Source organism: Alligator sinensis, unplaced genomic scaffold, assembly GCF_000455745.1.
Source record: "Alligator sinensis unplaced genomic scaffold, ASM45574v1 scaffold297_1, whole genome shotgun sequence".
NCBI lineage: Eukaryota > Metazoa > Chordata > Crocodylia > Alligatoridae > Alligator > Alligator sinensis.
In genome coordinates, this window is record NW_005841848.1 from 5,764,082 (window position 1) to 5,781,326 (window position 17,245).

The 17,245-nt window shown below is 40.0% G+C and overlaps 1 protein-coding gene across 3 annotated transcripts in view; it reads left to right on the top strand.

The window, feature by feature from the left end:
• The window catches only part of NRCAM (neuronal cell adhesion molecule), a 153,750-nt gene that overhangs the window by 101,118 nt on the left and 35,387 nt on the right, over positions 1-17,245 (top strand). For all 3 annotated transcript variants that reach the window (XM_025208975.1, XM_025208982.1, XM_025208970.1), the window contains 7 exons: positions 587-784; positions 887-957; positions 2,552-2,777; positions 3,064-3,179; positions 6,823-7,027; positions 7,249-7,371; positions 9,913-10,089. In XM_025208975.1, coding sequence (XP_025064760.1) covers positions 587-784; positions 887-957; positions 2,552-2,777; positions 3,064-3,179; positions 6,823-7,027; positions 7,249-7,371; positions 9,913-10,089 — 1,116 coding nt within the window. The remainder of the gene's footprint in view (positions 1-586; positions 785-886; positions 958-2,551; positions 2,778-3,063; positions 3,180-6,822; positions 7,028-7,248; positions 7,372-9,912; positions 10,090-17,245) is intronic.

Below are 17,245 nucleotides of genomic sequence, written 5' to 3' on the forward strand. Positions count from 1 at the left end.
ATAGGAGGTAGTGGCCAGGTCCTAGTGCTGGTCTACCTCAGATCTGAGCTGGGTCATTCTGGCCCCACACTGGAAAACATTTCTACCCTTTGCTTCAGACCTTTCCTTTATCCTACACACCTATAAATGGCTCAAACCAGGCATGTTCCATGTTCATGACAGCAGGCAGGAGTCTCTCTGCCTTTTCTGTTACACCTGAAGATTTTTCTTACTATGATATTTCTAAGGTATCATTGCATTGATATTCAAGCACCAAGAACAGTCACAATAAAAACATGTTAATCTGATAATATACTATATCAACAAGAATCTATAAATAATTATTTATATGGCATTAATAGGTATGTCAGATTAAATAATATAAAGTGTCCTTTACATTTCTCTGCATGGACTGCTTTTGAGAACCATGCTTGAGATATTGGTTTTTGTTAGGATCTTTTATTTAATTTCGGGGGGGAGGGTGGAAGTGGGGGTTAATAAAAATGTATTATTACTGCCTTCAGATAATTTCATCCACAAATTATCCTGTTACTCTGTTGCCTGGGGAAAGGTTACAGTTTTGACATAATTTAATTGTTGTTGGTAGATTTTGTCATTGAATATGAAGATGTAATGCATGAACCAGGGGTATGGCATTACCAGACGGAAGTTCCTGGAACTCAGACAACTGCACAATTAAAGCTATCACCATATGTTAACTATTCGTTCCGAGTTATAGCTGTCAATGAGATTGGTAGAAGTCAGCCAAGTGAACCATCTGAACAATACCTGACAAAAGCTGCAAGTAAGTAAATATTATCATTTATCAGTAATCATTTTATTCTTTAGATGGCTATGAATTATCCAGAATTCAAAGAATATTCATATGGAAATATTTAACTTCTAGACCCAGATGAAAATCCTTCTGGCATTCAAGGGATTGGCTTGGAACCTGATAACTTGGTGATTACCTGGGAGGTAAGATTTTTAGCCTCTAAGTAACATTTTCTAGAGAAATAACAATCAGTAAACTAAATGAAGCCATGGTTGGAGCGTATTTGAGCTGAAACAGAAATCTGCTATGTTGTCCAGGCTTTTGCTGCTTGTGATGTGGGTCAGGTACAGACATTCAGTTTCTACTGGGAGAATCACCACAAGGGTACAGGCTTGGGAGCAGGACTCAGGGACCCTGTTTCCAGTCACCAACTGTTAAATCACCACCCCACCACTCTGCTGGGTGACAGGGAAGCCAGGTGGAGTCAGGAGCAGGACCCATGTTGGCAAGGTTTTTCCCAAGTCCTGCTTCCAGCTGCTGGATTGTTAATTGCTACCCTACTGCACTGCTCTGGACCAGCTTGGAAAATTGTGGGGTGAGGCAGGCTGCCATGCCTCTTCCACAGTGTCTGAATGCCCACATATGCACACCCTCCCTGCATTCCTTCAGGGCAGCCCAGAGGTGTTGAAGAATCAAGGACCATTCTCCTGCTGGGAAGAACTGGGAGGGTCCCCACCTTGAGAGAATGCTCCACTCCTGCCAGTGAGTTGAATGGTGGGATGGAAGAGCATTACCCAGGGTGAGAGCCCTCCCAGAGCTGTCTGTACTGCTGCTTTTCAGCAACTGGCAAATGGCAGTTGACAGCCCATCCTTTTTCCAGGCAGGGGGACAGGCAGGCTGTCAATTAGCAAGGTTCCCTAAGGGCAGGGGTGGCAGGAGCAGCTCTGTAGTGATTCCTAGCTGGAGCTTGTCTATGAAACTCTTGAACCATGGGGCTGAGGGAATGTCAGTCCAGCTCCTCAGCTATTTTTCTACCAGAAGAAATTTCCTCCAGTAGAAATGAGTGTCCGTATGCAGCTGTACCGGAGAAAAATGGGAATGAACCGTCACAATGAGAGATAATTTCAAGGGACCATAGTTGGTTATTAGTTTCTCCATCACACTATTGACTTATTAACTTACTATGTCCAAAGTGTTTACATGCATTATTGTAAGATTTAAATATGTATGTATTGGTCTGGATCTATTAGGGTCATAATTTTCAAATAGATTCAGATTTAAATCCTAACACTTCAATTAGCTTTATTATAAACAAATGATCACTATACCTTCTGCTCATGGCATCATATTACCATCATTCCTGTGACAAGAATTCTTGTTCTGTTGCAAAACTCAGATCCCTAACGGTGCTATTTTGTAAAATCAGCTTCCCATCAGCTTTCTATAATAGCTTTCTTCAGCTTCAAAAGAAGTACTGTCATCAAGAATGCAGGAACACTGTTACATTTTATGACTAAAAAAATTGGCGTTAGGCTCTCTGCTTTTCAAAATATGGGACATTGCATCTGTTTGATAAACTAGTGACTCACATCAGCTTAAATGAAATAGAAGTCTCACTTGGAAATTTCAGTAGTGTTACCCTGGTATAAAACTGAGTAAATGTAGTGGTAAATTACATTGCCTTTTCATTACAAATCCAGAGGTTTCTTATGACCCTGGATCTATCTTCTTTACAGGTGTTATAGAACAATTTTGAAATATTAACTTTCTTTTTTTTTTTTTTTTTTTTAATTTTAGCCTTTAAAAGGTTTTCAGTCCAATGGACCAGGGCTCCAATACAAAGTCAGTTGGCGCCAGAAAGATGCTGATGATGAGTGGACTTCTGTTATTGTTGCAAATGTTTCTAAATATATTGTGTCTGGTACACCAACCTTTGTTCCATATGAGATAAAAGTACAATCTTTAAATGACCTGGGATATGCACCAGAGCCATCAGAGGTGATTGGACATTCTGGAGAAGACTGTAAGTTTCATAGATTGACACGGTGTACTAATTAAAAAAGGTCAAATACCAAGTCTCAGTAGAATTTAAACATTATTGAAAATGTGTGGATTAGAGGAGAATTTTTCTTGTTTCTGTACTAAGCATAAATTGATCAGTCCGTGTCTCTTAAAAATAGTAAAGCCTTCATATACCTTGGTAGTCTTGAAGCCCCCTTTTGACATGAAGTTGTCAAATGAAGTAGATCTCAAAGTGCCACTTGTATCCTCTGATTCTGACCTGGGCTTTGTTGCATCTCTCCCCACAGTACCAATGGTTGCTCCCAACAATGTGCAGGTCCATGTTATTAACAGCACACTAGCAAAGGTGCATTGGGACCCAGTTCCCCTAAAAACAGTCCGAGGGCACCTTCAAGGATACAGAGTAAGTAATTACAAAAGCTATTTTAACCCTCCTTTTTATAAGTAAAATGTTATTGAAGTAGGTGTCTGGTTGTGAAAAGCAACTGATGTAGTAAAAAAGTTGTTTCTCAACACCACCATAAGTGGTGAGGGTGACCAATAGACAGAGTATACTTTATAACAGCAGCGGTATAGTTAAGTTAATGTGTGGCACTGCAACTGGGCTGATTAATCATTCTGAGAACAGGGTATATCAGACTAGGTAACACACCACACTAACACAGTCATACTGTTTCCACTATACCAAGGGTAGGCTCCCCCCAGCACAGATGCCAGTGTGTGGCACACAGAGGCATTTTGTTTGGCATGAACACCTCGGGGAAGGGGCCGGGGCTACACTGCCACAACAAGGATTGGGCCCTTCATGGCTCCCCTGCTGTCTGTCCCTAGCATGCCAACATCTTACATGTCAAGGTGTTTTTGGCACTCTGCCCAAAAATGTTTCCACCCCCCGCACTATATTATTTCTTTTTATTTATTTATTATTGCAATTTGTATGCCTCGTCCCAGCAAAGTCTCAGGGCAGCTTGTGGTAAGAGAATAGAATAACTTTTAAAACAAGAGAGCAACAAGAGAAAAGTAAGCAGCAAAAGAAGAAAACAACTTAAAAGGGTACCAGAATATTAATATAAAACAGTGACCTATCAAGCAATATTGCAGCTTAGATTTGTTTGCCTAATGCCTGCCCAGATAGGAAGTTCTTAGAGCACTTCTGAAAGATGCCAGGGCTCGGGCTTTCAAGAGGATCCTTGAGAGGGAGGGAGTTCCAGAGCTGGGGAGCCACTGTCAAGAACGACCTTCCACATTTTTTTGCCATGCAGACTTGACATACTGATGGTACTTGCAGGAGGTTGCTCTTGGCTGGCCTCAGGAAATGCAGTGTGGTGAAAGAAAGAAAGAATGTGTTCTCTCTCTTTGTACAGTGATACAAATTAACTACATTATTGTAATTTTAACTCTGGATGAAATGGGGTTAAAGTTTGCCATGATTTTTTTTCTATACTTTTTTCATCAAAGGATCATAAAGAAGTAACTGTTACTTTGTAACATTTTATTCTGGTGCTATTCAATACCAGCATAACGGTTGATTCTGACTACTGCCCAGATAACTATTTTACAGATACAGAATGTACAGACTGTATTTCAAATGTCATAGTTATTTTTATAATTCTCAAAGCAATTCATGATCTTTTATCAAAAATATTAATATGGTACTAGAACCAAATTAAAGTGTCCTATGATAATGTCATCATGGATTTCAAAGCCTGGGGTTAACTAATGTGTATTATCATGTTAGGGATGTATACATGAGTGGCTGGAGAGATTGGGCACAAGTGTCACAAGACTGAAAGCCAGTCAGTAAAGCTAGCTGTAGTCTAAATAAGACTACAGAGGTCATCCTCAAACACCTGCACGTGGGTAAGGCAGACGTAACTCTTAATATACTTGGGAGCTCTTAATAATTTTGGTTTAAAAAAGGTACTGAAAAAGCATTAAAAGCATTTTGATTGACATTGCTGCTCTTCTGTTGCTGTAATTTATTCTCCTGACTGTTCTATAAATTATACGAACAACATAAAAAAGTTCTCTGTGAACTTCACACTTCCCTTCCAGATCACCCCATTTTTGAAAACCAAAACTATTAAAGCTCAAGCAGCTTTGTACTACAGGTACTGTGCTGGTATGAAGTAGCAATACTATTAGCTTCCAGATGAACAGGCCAGCCATTTGGTCTTTTTTTAAGAAGCTTAGTGTATGTTACCTGGGAACATGTCCTTCAATACCAGTTCAGTCAGAGACCATTTTCAGCCTGACTGGTGATATTTCTTTATTCAAGGGTGGGAGAGAGTTTCTTGAAAAGTTTGTCTTGTATTTATGTGTCATGACTCAGACCTTATTTAGCTTTAATTCAAGTGCTGCCAGGAGTTCAGCTTTCATTGTCTCATAACTGGCATCCTAGACTGGTCAAGAGAATAAAAGTTGGTACATAGAAAAAATGCTACTATAAGCCGAAATATTATAATAATGTTGCTGCTTTTTCCCCCTTTTTACTGTGTTAATATTTTTGGTTCATATTTTCCTTGCATTATATTTTATAACACTTATATCAGGTACACATTTCTCACCCCAATCATAATATTTCCCAATTTCTCCCCCAATTATAAATTACAAACTTTACCTAACAACTCAAGAGTACCAGAAAGAACAGACAGAAAAAAAGCAATATGAAAGCAGAAGGGTCAAGGTATTCAAAATAATGTTCATATTCACCAGAAAAAAAGGGGGAGATAGTGGGTTCCTATACATATACATCAAGGCTGCTCCAATGCACTATAATTACAGTGCATCAAGCAGACTCAATTAATCGAGTGTGTTGGAGCATGGTCATTACTGTGCACCAGAAGACTCTAGCACCACTCTAATTAAAGTGCCCCCTCCACCTGCCTCCTGGAGCATGTGTATAAACACCCAGTATGTCTACACTGCCTCTAGCACCTCTAGGAGCACCGTTGAAGTGCGCATGTTGCAAACGAATTTCTCAGTGCATCCCAAAAACTTGCAATTAGGCAGTATGGCTGGTTTATCATAGCTGGGAGCGCTCATCCAGAGCTACACTCAGGCTTTGTCTCAGGTGTAGTGCATGGCTTGTGCTCAGGCTCTATTCAAGGCTAAATTCACTCAGGTTTTGGTGTGTGCTGAGCAGAAACATGTGCACAGACAGGGTGTGCTTCTCAGGAGCATTCCTAAGGTCAGACATACCCTAACAGTCTAACCTTGTGCAGTAATACAATCTCGGTATATAACCTCTGCAGCTGTAAAGATGGATGGCACAATGCAATTAGACTGGCAAGCATCATAAGCCAGAGGGCACAAACTGACAGGAAGACAAGACCATGTCAGAGTTCAGAGAAAATATTTAGTTGTTTGTTTGTTTGTTTAAGAAAATATTTATATCTAGCATTGACTTAAGAGATGTTTCATCAGCCAACCTGATCTTAAACTAAGATGCAGACAAGCAGATTCCTCCACCTGTGTAGAGCTTGCTGTAGGGTTGACATCCAGGTCTCCTATCATGATCTGTCAACCATTTCAGCCTAATACAGTTCCTTATTTCCTTCATGAACAAACATCTCTGTGAGCATGGGCGACTGGTGCCTCCTGAGTCTAGTGGGGCACCACTGGGGCATGACTGGGAGGTCCCCCAGCAGCCAGTTGCCTAGCGTGCCAGTGCTGGTACTTCTGCTGCTGATGTGCCACCAGGGGAGCCAATTTCGGGGGGGGGCACTAGCACTCTCTGTGCCCCCCTACCAGCCAGAGCGCTCACAGTCAGGGAGGGCACATGCCCTCCCGTGCCCTACGATGCGTTGCCTATATCTGTGAGATTTATTCATCATAGTCTGGTCTTCGATCCATTTCTGGAACAGTGTAACTTTGAGCTGCTGCTTGAAGGGGCTCATTGCCAAGTCCCACAGTTTAGCCATAAATAACTATATTTGTAGTTGTATCAGGGTATTCATGAAAAATCTTAACAATCCCAGGTTACACTACAAGAATACTGCAATGGTCCCTTGGTAATATTTTTGTTTGTTTGTTCTTACACTTAGATTTACTATTGGAAAGTGCAGAGTTTATCTCAAAGAAGTAGACGGCATGTGGAAAAAAAGATCCTGACCTTCAATGGAAACAGAACGCATGGAATGTTGCCAGGACTGGAGCCTTACAGCTCTTACAGGCTGAATGTGAGAGTTGTTAATGGTAAAGGGGAAGGACCAGCAAGCCCTGACAAAATATTTAAGACTCCTGAAGGAGGTATGAAACACAAGGAATTAAACTAAACTTGTTAAATTTTAAAAATGACACATTGTGGGCTTGCTTTTATATTTAGGGATTATTATAGCCATAATTATTAAACATTATGTTTTTGTGTTGAAAACTGAAAGTAAGTGGAAGGTCAGTACAGAACATATGCCACATTAGGTTGAGACATATCTGTGTAATCCACTTTAATTTACATATATTCTTTTTACAAGTTCCCAGTGCACCTTCATTTTTGAAGATCACTGATCCAATGCTGGACTCTCTCACTTTGGAATGGGGTTTACCCACTTACCCAAATGGCATTTTGACAGCATATATACTGAAGTTTCAGCCAAGTAAGTAAAACATTGTAAAAGCAAAATCTCTTACCCCAAAGCCTGCTGAATACTAATTCATATATTTAAATTTAGTAGACATACCATAATTTACAACTCAAAATACCTGTTAGGTATCTTTTAAACAGTAAAAAGAATTGACGCTGATTAAATGTTTATGTTAAAACGTGCAAAAGTTTGATCTACATTGGCAGTGATCCCATTTGGAGATTTTAATCTCCTGCACTACAGTTACGAAATATGCAGGTGGGTTAATTGTGTTTTGTTGTTGTTTCAGTTTGGTTTTGTTTTTTTCTATGCCAGGGGGTTCAGGGCACACCAAAGGGCTCCGTGGGGCTGGCAGAGCCACTCCAAGCACAGCCCTGGCTCTCCCCCGCCACCAGGCTGCAGTCTGAATGGCTCGGCCAGGCCCACCAAGCTGAGGGGCAGGAGGTAGTGGGAGGCAGGGGAGAGCCGCTAGCCAGGGCAGCGCTCGGAGCCAGGGCTGCACTCCAAGTGGCTCCGCCACTGGCTCTCCTGCCTCTGGGCTGAGCTCCATAGGGAAGACCCCGGTATAGCCCCCCAGGCTGCAGCCCTTCCATTGCAGCTGGCATCGGTGGTCCCCCGGGAAGAGCTGGGGGAAAGATCAGGGACCTGAGGAATCCAACTGGGAACTGGGGGAATGTTCAGGGACCTGAACCAGGAACTGGGGGAATGTACAGTTAATAGAGGTTACAGTTTAAAAGTTAAAGGTTACAGTTTATCATGTCAGGGAGTAGGCTGACCACACATTCATTCAGTTAATGATGCAATAAAACAGGGAATAAGCCACAAAGTTAGTACACAAAATTGTGTAATAAGATTGTGGCTACTTCCCTTCATGCCATAAATTGAACATGTGGTCAGGGCCAATCAGCTGACTAGCACTCCCAACCTGGGGAGCATAACAGAGCTTTGAAGGGCTTGGATGTACTACGAAGGCTGGGAGCATCAGTCAACTGATATGGGCTCCTGGTTGCAGGAGGGCATGGAGCCCATGCCAGGCACCCAGCTTGCTACTTGACAGTATAAACACCTGTGGCATGACAGGAGGCACAATTGTCGGGGTCTTGGATCAGATCCCGTCACACCTTTAAATGTCTGTCAGTGGCCTTCCTCTAATAAAAATACTTGTGCAGTTTGCTTTTATCATGAAAAGGTCTGAAATGTAGCATTTTATCAAGTTGTGGGGAGTAGTAAATACGCTGGAGTGTAGGGCTAGGATTCAGTGACTTAGACAAAGTGGAAGATTGAACTAAAAGAAATCTTGTGAGGTTCAATAAGGACAAGTGCAAGGTGCTGCACTTAGGATGGAACAATCCCATGCACCAATACAGGCTGGGGATCTACTGGCTAAGCAGCAGCCCTGCAGAAAAAGACTTGGGGGTTACAGTGGTAAATAAGCTAAATATGTACCAACGATGTGCCCTTGTTGCCAAGAAGGCTAACAGCATACTGGGATGCATTGGTAGGTGTGTTGCCCGCAGATCAAGGGAAGTGATTTTTCTCCTCTACTCAGCACTGCTGAGGCCACATCTGGAGTACCATGTCTAGTTTTGCTCTCCCCCCCCCTCCCCTTTCTCAATAGAAGGGTAGTAAAACATTAGAACAGGTTACCCAGAGAAATTGTGGGAGCTCCATGCTTGGAGGTTTTCAAAACCTGGCTAGACAAAGCTTTTGCTGGGATGATCTAGTTGAGGATGGTCCTGCTTTGAGCAAGACATTGGACTAAATGAGCTCCTGAGGTCTCTGCTAACCCTAACTTTCTATGATTCTATGATTTATTATATTATATTAAATATTATATAATTTATATTTATATAGTTTATATTATATAGTTGGACTCCAAAATTCTTTTTAAAGTTTATTAACATTTACACAGAACATGTTGCATTCATTTAATTTATTGCTAGAGAAATATGTATTTGCTTTGTGATCAAAAGTAGCAACTGTGCAAAAGAATGGCAAGTTGTCACAAAATAATTGAGGAATAAAAAATGCAGAGGGTACTTTGCCCAAGTGGCATCAACAGACAGACTATAACCTTGCCAAAATTTTCCTGACAGGCATACAAATAGACTGGAGCTCTGTTGCATACGTTGTTTGAAAGATTATGCTCCTAGGGATCAGCTAAAGTATTTAGTTCAAAGGAAAGACTGATTCAGGTGGTGGCAAACAATCCTTCAGTTTTATCCAGTAAGCATATGGATCTGTGACTGCAAATGCCATTTGCAAGTTAGTCATTAATTTTTAGCAGCTTCATAGAAGTGTTTTAGGGCAAACTTAAGCTCTTCAGAAAATATCCCCAAGATGCATATTTGCATCTTCATGTATCAAAATAGCTTTGTTCTTATATTACGTATGAAAATGTCATTTGCATAATCAGAGTCTGAACAGGGAAATCTGAAAAGATACTCAGTATCCTCATAAACCGTTTTAACACAACTTTAACAGAGACATTATTCTCAATTAGATGTTCAAGATAAACCAAACTAACGCTTTATGCTTTTCTTACAAACACAGTTAACAGCACACATGAATTAGGCCCTTTGGTAGAGATCAGAATTCCTGCCAACGAGACCAGCTTGATATTAAGAAATTTAAATTACAGCACTCGATACAAGTTTTACTTTTATGCACAAACATCGGTTGGATCTGGAAATCAAATAACTGAGGAAGCAGTAACAATTATGGATGAAGGTAAGATGGGTATGTATAAAGAAAGTCTATTCAAGTTTTATAGAATCCTAGACTTTCATTCAAAATGTTAATATTTTTCCTTATCTCAAGGAAACAATCTGTATTAAAAATTATTGAATGATTTCCTAACTTGAGTATACGGTGATGCCAACTATTTAAAACAGATTTTTAACAGATGTGCAAAATTTTCCTACTGACATAAAAATCCCTTCTCTGTATCATACTTTACAAGACCTAAGCTTCTGGCTTTTCTGGACTGCACAATTTCATGCAGCTTTACACACTCTTAAGTGTCCTTTCTTTAGTTACTTATTCTGTTCTGTTTCCATGGCTACTGCTGGTCACAGACTACAATATTTTATTTGTGTCACTGTCTGTTTTACAAGGAGAAAGCTATCAAATGCTGTCTGCTGCAGAATGACTGATAGAATAGCAAATCCAGTTTTGTTGTAAATTCTACAACAAAAATCTCACAATAATGTTTATATAATCTATTTTTTGCCACAAACATAATGATAACCTGCAGTTGACTATGAGCCTAGTACTACAGGTAGAACCAAGATCAGGAAAGTACATGTAACAGCATCTCTTTACAAACTTCCATTGTTTTAGGCTTTTCAGTCTAATATTACAGTGCTGGATTCTTTTATTGAGGGTTAAAATCCTTGTGGAAATTCTGTGAAGTGGCCTCTTTTATAATTTTGCACATCTTAATATTAACAATCAATTTTCAACCTTTCTTTATACTTAATGAACTTATAGTATACTGTTATGAAACTCTATATCTGTAATAGGTATGTACATACTATATGAAAATATATTTAAACTGTGAATGTTAACAAGCATGATAATTAAGTTTAATCAATACATGCATATTAACTGTGTTTTGTAGTGATCTGTCAGTGTTCAGCATTTTAATTTTAATTCCCTACACCTAATACATTTCATTTAGTTGCATGCTTTTCTGGTTTATAATTAAATTATATGTTTATATATGTTCCCTTTGATGTTGTATCTAATTATATAGTGTCCTATTTTTATTTTCCTCCATTAAAGCTGGTATTCTCCCTCCTGCTGTAGGTGCAGGCAAAGGTAAAAGAAAGCTCTGCATGATTTTGTTAATGTGTGGATTTTTGCAGTGTTATAAATGGGGAAATTGCAGCTGGTAAGGAGAGAAAATATTGGACTATATTTTGTTGTATTAACTGTTCACTGATACTGAGAGAAATGTTTGCCTGATAGGTGGCTTTTCTTGGCAAAAAAGGCACTCGATACATTTATTTATCTGTTTGATTTCCTTATTTTGCCACAAAATTCTAGGGGGAATTCATTAGCTTTACTTTCAGGAGACTAATTACTTATCTAAGATACTGATACCATCCTGAATATTCAGGGTCTAAGACTAAGATGCCTTCTGACTCACATAGTAGAAGAAGGTGTTCTTTTTATATAAATTAATTTATCTTATGGAGGGTAACTTTTAATGTTGATACCGAAAGGGATATTGATACTGGAGTTAGGCGCACCTTTTTTCTGAAACATGATTTCTGCTGTCTGTTTGGTCAAGTTCATTTCATTTATAAGCTGACCATGGATTGGAAGCAGATAAGTGACAGCACCTTGTGTGAATTTCGCTTCTACTGTATTTCAGTTTAAGGAAGAAAAGACAGTACAAATTGAAAATGTGGGAAAAAACATTTCTTTGGTCCTCTCTTTGTGTCCTTCTCAGGCTCACAGATTTGGTGACTGGGTACTTATGGCTGTTTCCTTCGATTGTTTATATCTGGGGTTGGTGAGGTTTTTGGGTAGAGTGCCAAAAGCACCCCAACCTCAATTTGTAAGATGTTGGCATGCCAGGGGCAAACAGTGGGAGAGCCACGAGAGGCCCAATGCTGCTTGTGGCAGTGCGCCCCCGGCAACTTCCCTGAGACACGCATGCCAAAGAAAATGCCTTTGAGTGCCATACTCTGGCATGCATGCTGGGGGTTGCCTACCCCTGATTTAAATAGCGATTTTTGCATTTGTCCATCTTTCCTCTTGACTCCACTCTATTAACTCCTTTGTGATACAGTACTTCACTTTGTTAAACACAGCTTTCCCTATGTGTGTAGTTCAGGCAGACAGTATCATTGTTCTGTATGAATTCTAATACCTTTTATCATGTATGTAATAGCTTTAGACTTATTGAACTATTGAGACACATTTTCAATAAACAATGCTAACATTTGTGGGTAGTTATGACTCATAAAGATGCTTTTGCACACAGTTGATTTAGCTATACAGTTTACAACGAAGACATAATTAACACTGCCAAAACATCTTTGTTTCACAAGAAAAAGCCAACAGATTCTCTGAATGTGAGAGTCGTAAATGAAACCTTGTCTGTGATATATTTTATCAAACGTATCTTGTACATTTGAAATGGGCAGTATAAGCGTTGCATTTATTTTCTTTCTAGGTGATCAGATATCTTTAATAATATCAGCTGTAGCAAAGAACATTCTTCACTCTTAATCCAAAATCAATTTACCACTCTAAAATTGTACCCTAATATTAGATATATAAAATTGTTAACTTATTAAAACACATATATATTCTTATTGGATATATAGAAATTCATACTTATTTTAATGACAGATTTATTTTAGTGACTTTAGTTATCATTGAAAAGCCAACACAGTTGGAAGGAAGGGAGTTAGTTCTTTGGCATCACCAAAAAAATTGTGAAATAAGTTCCAGTCTGTTCCGTCTGTACTAACCCCCTGAAGGAAAATTCAGTTCCAAGTGTGTAACAGAGAGTCTGATTACACCATTGTAACAGTTTTGAAGTTAGAATGAAATACCTTATTTTTAAGATGAGCTGGGGCATCCCATGGTTCAGAACTGCCATTTCAAGTTCTCTAAGGATTTAAACAGACACCTTGGCTTTGGTTACATTTTGTGTACATTTTCAAAGTTTCTAATTGTTTCTTTTACTTTTGGTATCTAGTTCTAAGAAAATGTTGTAATTATTTGAAAATACGAACTAAATGTAACAAAGTACAAGACATTTGTTTGGAAATTTGAGCTGCTGCATTCATCTGAATGGGTGTTAACTCCAGTAACCGTAATAACTTATGTTGACATGATTGATCACTTTACCGCTGATCCACAGAAATTAAATAACAAAGGAAAATGAGGACCAGATTACCATAACCTCCTCAACTGGCTGTAAGGATTAAATTACTTTGATTCCATGAGTGGTTATTTTTGAGACATAGCGGGTGCATCTACACGTGCTTAACTGTGCAGTAAACTAATTTGCTGTGGTGTAAATCATCATAGTCTAAATACATGGCGCTGTTAGACCTCAGCAATCTAATTTTCACCACTGTAAGATAGGACTATCTTACTGCAGTGAAAATAACTGTCAATCACATGTGTACACGCTGACCTAGGCACACGTTGCATCCAGCCAGCCCAGGGAGCAGGGGGCCAGACCCTTGCCTGCCACCTAGCCAAAAGGCTTTGTATGCTGGGGCAGTCTTGTGCCCCAGCCAGCCCCAACACCACCTCCCAGAGTCCGGAGCTGACCTGCCATCCTGGAGCTGCTCCACCCCAGCTCAGACTGCTGTGGGTCCAGGCATATGCACCCTGGACCACCATAGTTGGAGCATCTACACATACCATTAAGGCGCCATGATAAACTTCAGCATAAACTGCACTGGAGTTTATCATGGCACCTTAATGGCACATGTAGATGAACCCAGCAGCAGTTACTTTTTAGACTGGTCCAGGAGGAACCAAGACTAGCACTGTATCTGAGTCATTCCAAGTCATTCAGGGAAGCCCATGAGTATATATGAATACCACTGACTCCAGCTTTTAAGAGCCCTACAGAATGAAGATTCAGTTTTGAACATGTATACAAGCTGTTGAGAACTGCAGCTCATTTTATTGTTTCAGAGGTGTAGGGAATTCCTATTGGGTAGAGCCCAGAATAATAGAAATATCTTTCCTTTTTAAAACTTTGACTCCTGAAGATGAGCACGTATATGCTGGAAGTCAGTGAGACGATAATATGCTATTCACAAGGCCATAGTTTTAGAGTATATTATCAAAACCATACCTTAAACTACAAAATCAAACAAAGCTCTGCTGTATAACTAAGGGTTTTTAGACTTCCTCAACATTTTTACCATAGTTTCAAATATTTCCTGCTTCTGCGTTCCTGCATCTTACTCCTTCAAAGCAGAAAAGAGTGCTCAAATGGACTGGAGACCACTGTTTATGATCTTTTTCTATTAGCTAGAGTAACTTAATAGCCTCAGTATCTGTTGGATACTGATTACTTTACCTTAGATCCTTGAAATTGCTTCATGCTGAGTTGGCCTGATCTTAATGGTAGCACTTCTTGGGACTGCAAGTCAACTCTTTTGTAGTTAAATCTTTCAAAGATTCAAAGATTTTGCAGATCAATATGAAGATATACAATTGCTGCTGTAATTTCCCCTTAATATGAAATTCACCTGTTAAAAGAAAAAAGAAGTAAAAAAGGAAAAGAAAATTGAAGGAAGAAAGGGCATGCCCAGTATGTCCTGAGAAGAAATTAGGAAGACAGAATACTACACAACTTCAGAGACAATAGAAAATAAAAAATTTATTCATATGTAATATCAGATGTATAGGCACCACAATAACTAAGCGTATCTCAGGGCTGGAAAGACTATTGCATCAGTAGGAAAATGTGTTGAAGCAAGGCAGGTAGCAAAGAATAGAGCTCTCAATTGTCATCCTCAGTATCTCCCTTCTCAAGGATCCCTAAATAAAATTAAAAAAGGAAAGCAAAAGAATCCCATACTGTCTGTTATGAAAGTTCATCTGATCCCTACAGGTGCGTCCTACCTCTCTTCTGCAAACCCACATCCCCCCCGCTACATCTCACCCTGCATGCCCAGCTGCAAGCCAGGATGGGACCTGCTGGCTGGAGCTGTGGCTGCAGGGGCAGCTGTCCCCACATCATGGTTAGTGAAAGAGTCAGGGAAAACTCTGATTTTTCTTTGATTAAACAAAACCCAAAAACAAACACCAAAGCATATAAATACTTAGAATTTCTTTTAGTATTATGATAGAGGCACTAATAGCCTTCCAAATTGTTTTAAAATTGTAAATATATCAATAAAACATTGTCCAACTGATCTCTCTCTCTCTTGCTCTCTCTCTCTCTCTCTATATATATACTGGAATTTCATTTTAGTCACGGGAGAATATGGATTTTGGGGTATTTTAAAGAGTGAATTTGGGATTTTTTATCAGAGAATTTGCAATTTTTAAACAGGGAACACCAGGATCTCTGCTAGTAAGGTGGAGACACCTGCCCAGGGCTGACACAAGGGACCCCGCTGGAGGGCAAACAAGGTGGCTAATCTGCTGGCCACCTGAGGCCAGGATGACATGTTTTGACAGTTCAAAGCAGGCCATCACATTGAGGACATCTTCCAGGAGATAGCTACCCAGATGGCAGGGCTGGGGCATGCATGGCAGTAGTGCTGGACAAAGGCCAGCTTTGCAGCCACAGCCCACTGACAGCTGGCCCAGAGGTGCAGACAGCTGTGCTGCAGTGCCTATGCCCTGGCCCAGGCAGCCATGCAGTCCCTGACCAGGTCTGGTAGGTGTGCAGACATGGGGCTGCAGGTCCAAAGGGGCAGATGCTGTAGCAGGTCACAGCCAGACAGCAGCCCCTGCTGCCAGACTGCTGCAGTGAGTAGAAGGTGCAGGGTCCACTCTAAATCAGGGCTGCTGCAGCAGTCCAGCTGGCACAGGGGGCTAGTGTCTCCATATGTCAACTGGCTGGGCCCCAGAAGCTGCTCAGAGCAAGTAGCCCTGAGCTTCTCACCAAGGCAGCTTTTTGTACTGCTGAGCCTTCAGCTCTCCCTGGCTGCAGATCCGGGAAGGCAGGATCAGTTTGCCCCAAATGGCACAACTTGCCTCACACCAAAGTGCATGTCCAAGCACATGTGCTAAGGCACAAATCCCTGGCACAAATTTGTTACACTCCTGTTTGAGCTGCTGTAAGTGCACATGCCTACATGTGGGGACGCGCCCCATGAGTCCAGATGACTAAGGGGAGAAACACAGCTTTTGCTTAAATGGATCATTTACCTTACCATTGAAAACATTCTAAAATACACTTGTATCATCTTTTTTTCTTCCTACGATACTCTTTAAGTCTATCTGTAACTCAGATGATACTGCTTATTATGAAAGTGATTCTTTTAGCAACAGATATTAAAATGCATGTAGTATTTCATATAGCATTGAAGTCTGAAAGTTAGATCACTGCATAAATGTACATTGATTGGACCCTCCTAATCCACCACTTGGCAGGCTTGGAACAACTGAAATAAAAGAAGAGATTAATGAATAAGAAACTGATTATATATAAATTAGTGATGGATGCAAATGGTGCTGGATTCTGATAATCATTTGACTTCAGTCCCAGCTACTAGCCTCCATCAGCAGTTCTTTAGAAAAGGTCACTGAGAAGAAGGGAAAAAATGAAACTGGGACAACCAAGAAAAACAGAGACAGAGTATGTGACTGAAATAATAACACTCAAAGAGGCACAGTAATTACGTAATTGTTGGTTGGAATAGAGGTAGATATGCCTCATTGCATGTTCGCCTGTGTTCTAACAGGCGAAAGTTTTATATTAAAAAAAACACAAAACCCCACACAGCTTTTGTCGAAATGAGATATGGCAGTTCACAATTAAGTAGCATAGCAAATCTAGAATAATTTTACAAAATTATGGTCACTTTTAAAAACAACTCCATGTAGTTTATCAGTAATAAGTGCTACAGCTAAGATTAAATAACAAAACTCCAAAAAAACTCACACTTCCAATTAAAGGGAAACAATTTAATCTCAATCCTCCACATTCATCTCATGAGGATTATTATTATTAACACAGCTTTTGCATTGTTCCAGGAAAAAAGCAATGTTGTTTTGCCTTTTGAATCTAAAATGCCCCTTTTTTGACTGTATCGCCATGTGTGTGATAGCTGTTTGCTGTTGCTCAGAAATAATTCCTAGAAACTTTCTTACAGAAAGTTAGGATCACCTGCCCACCATATGTATTTTGTGCAAAACACTGCCACTAAGATCGTTCTCTTTC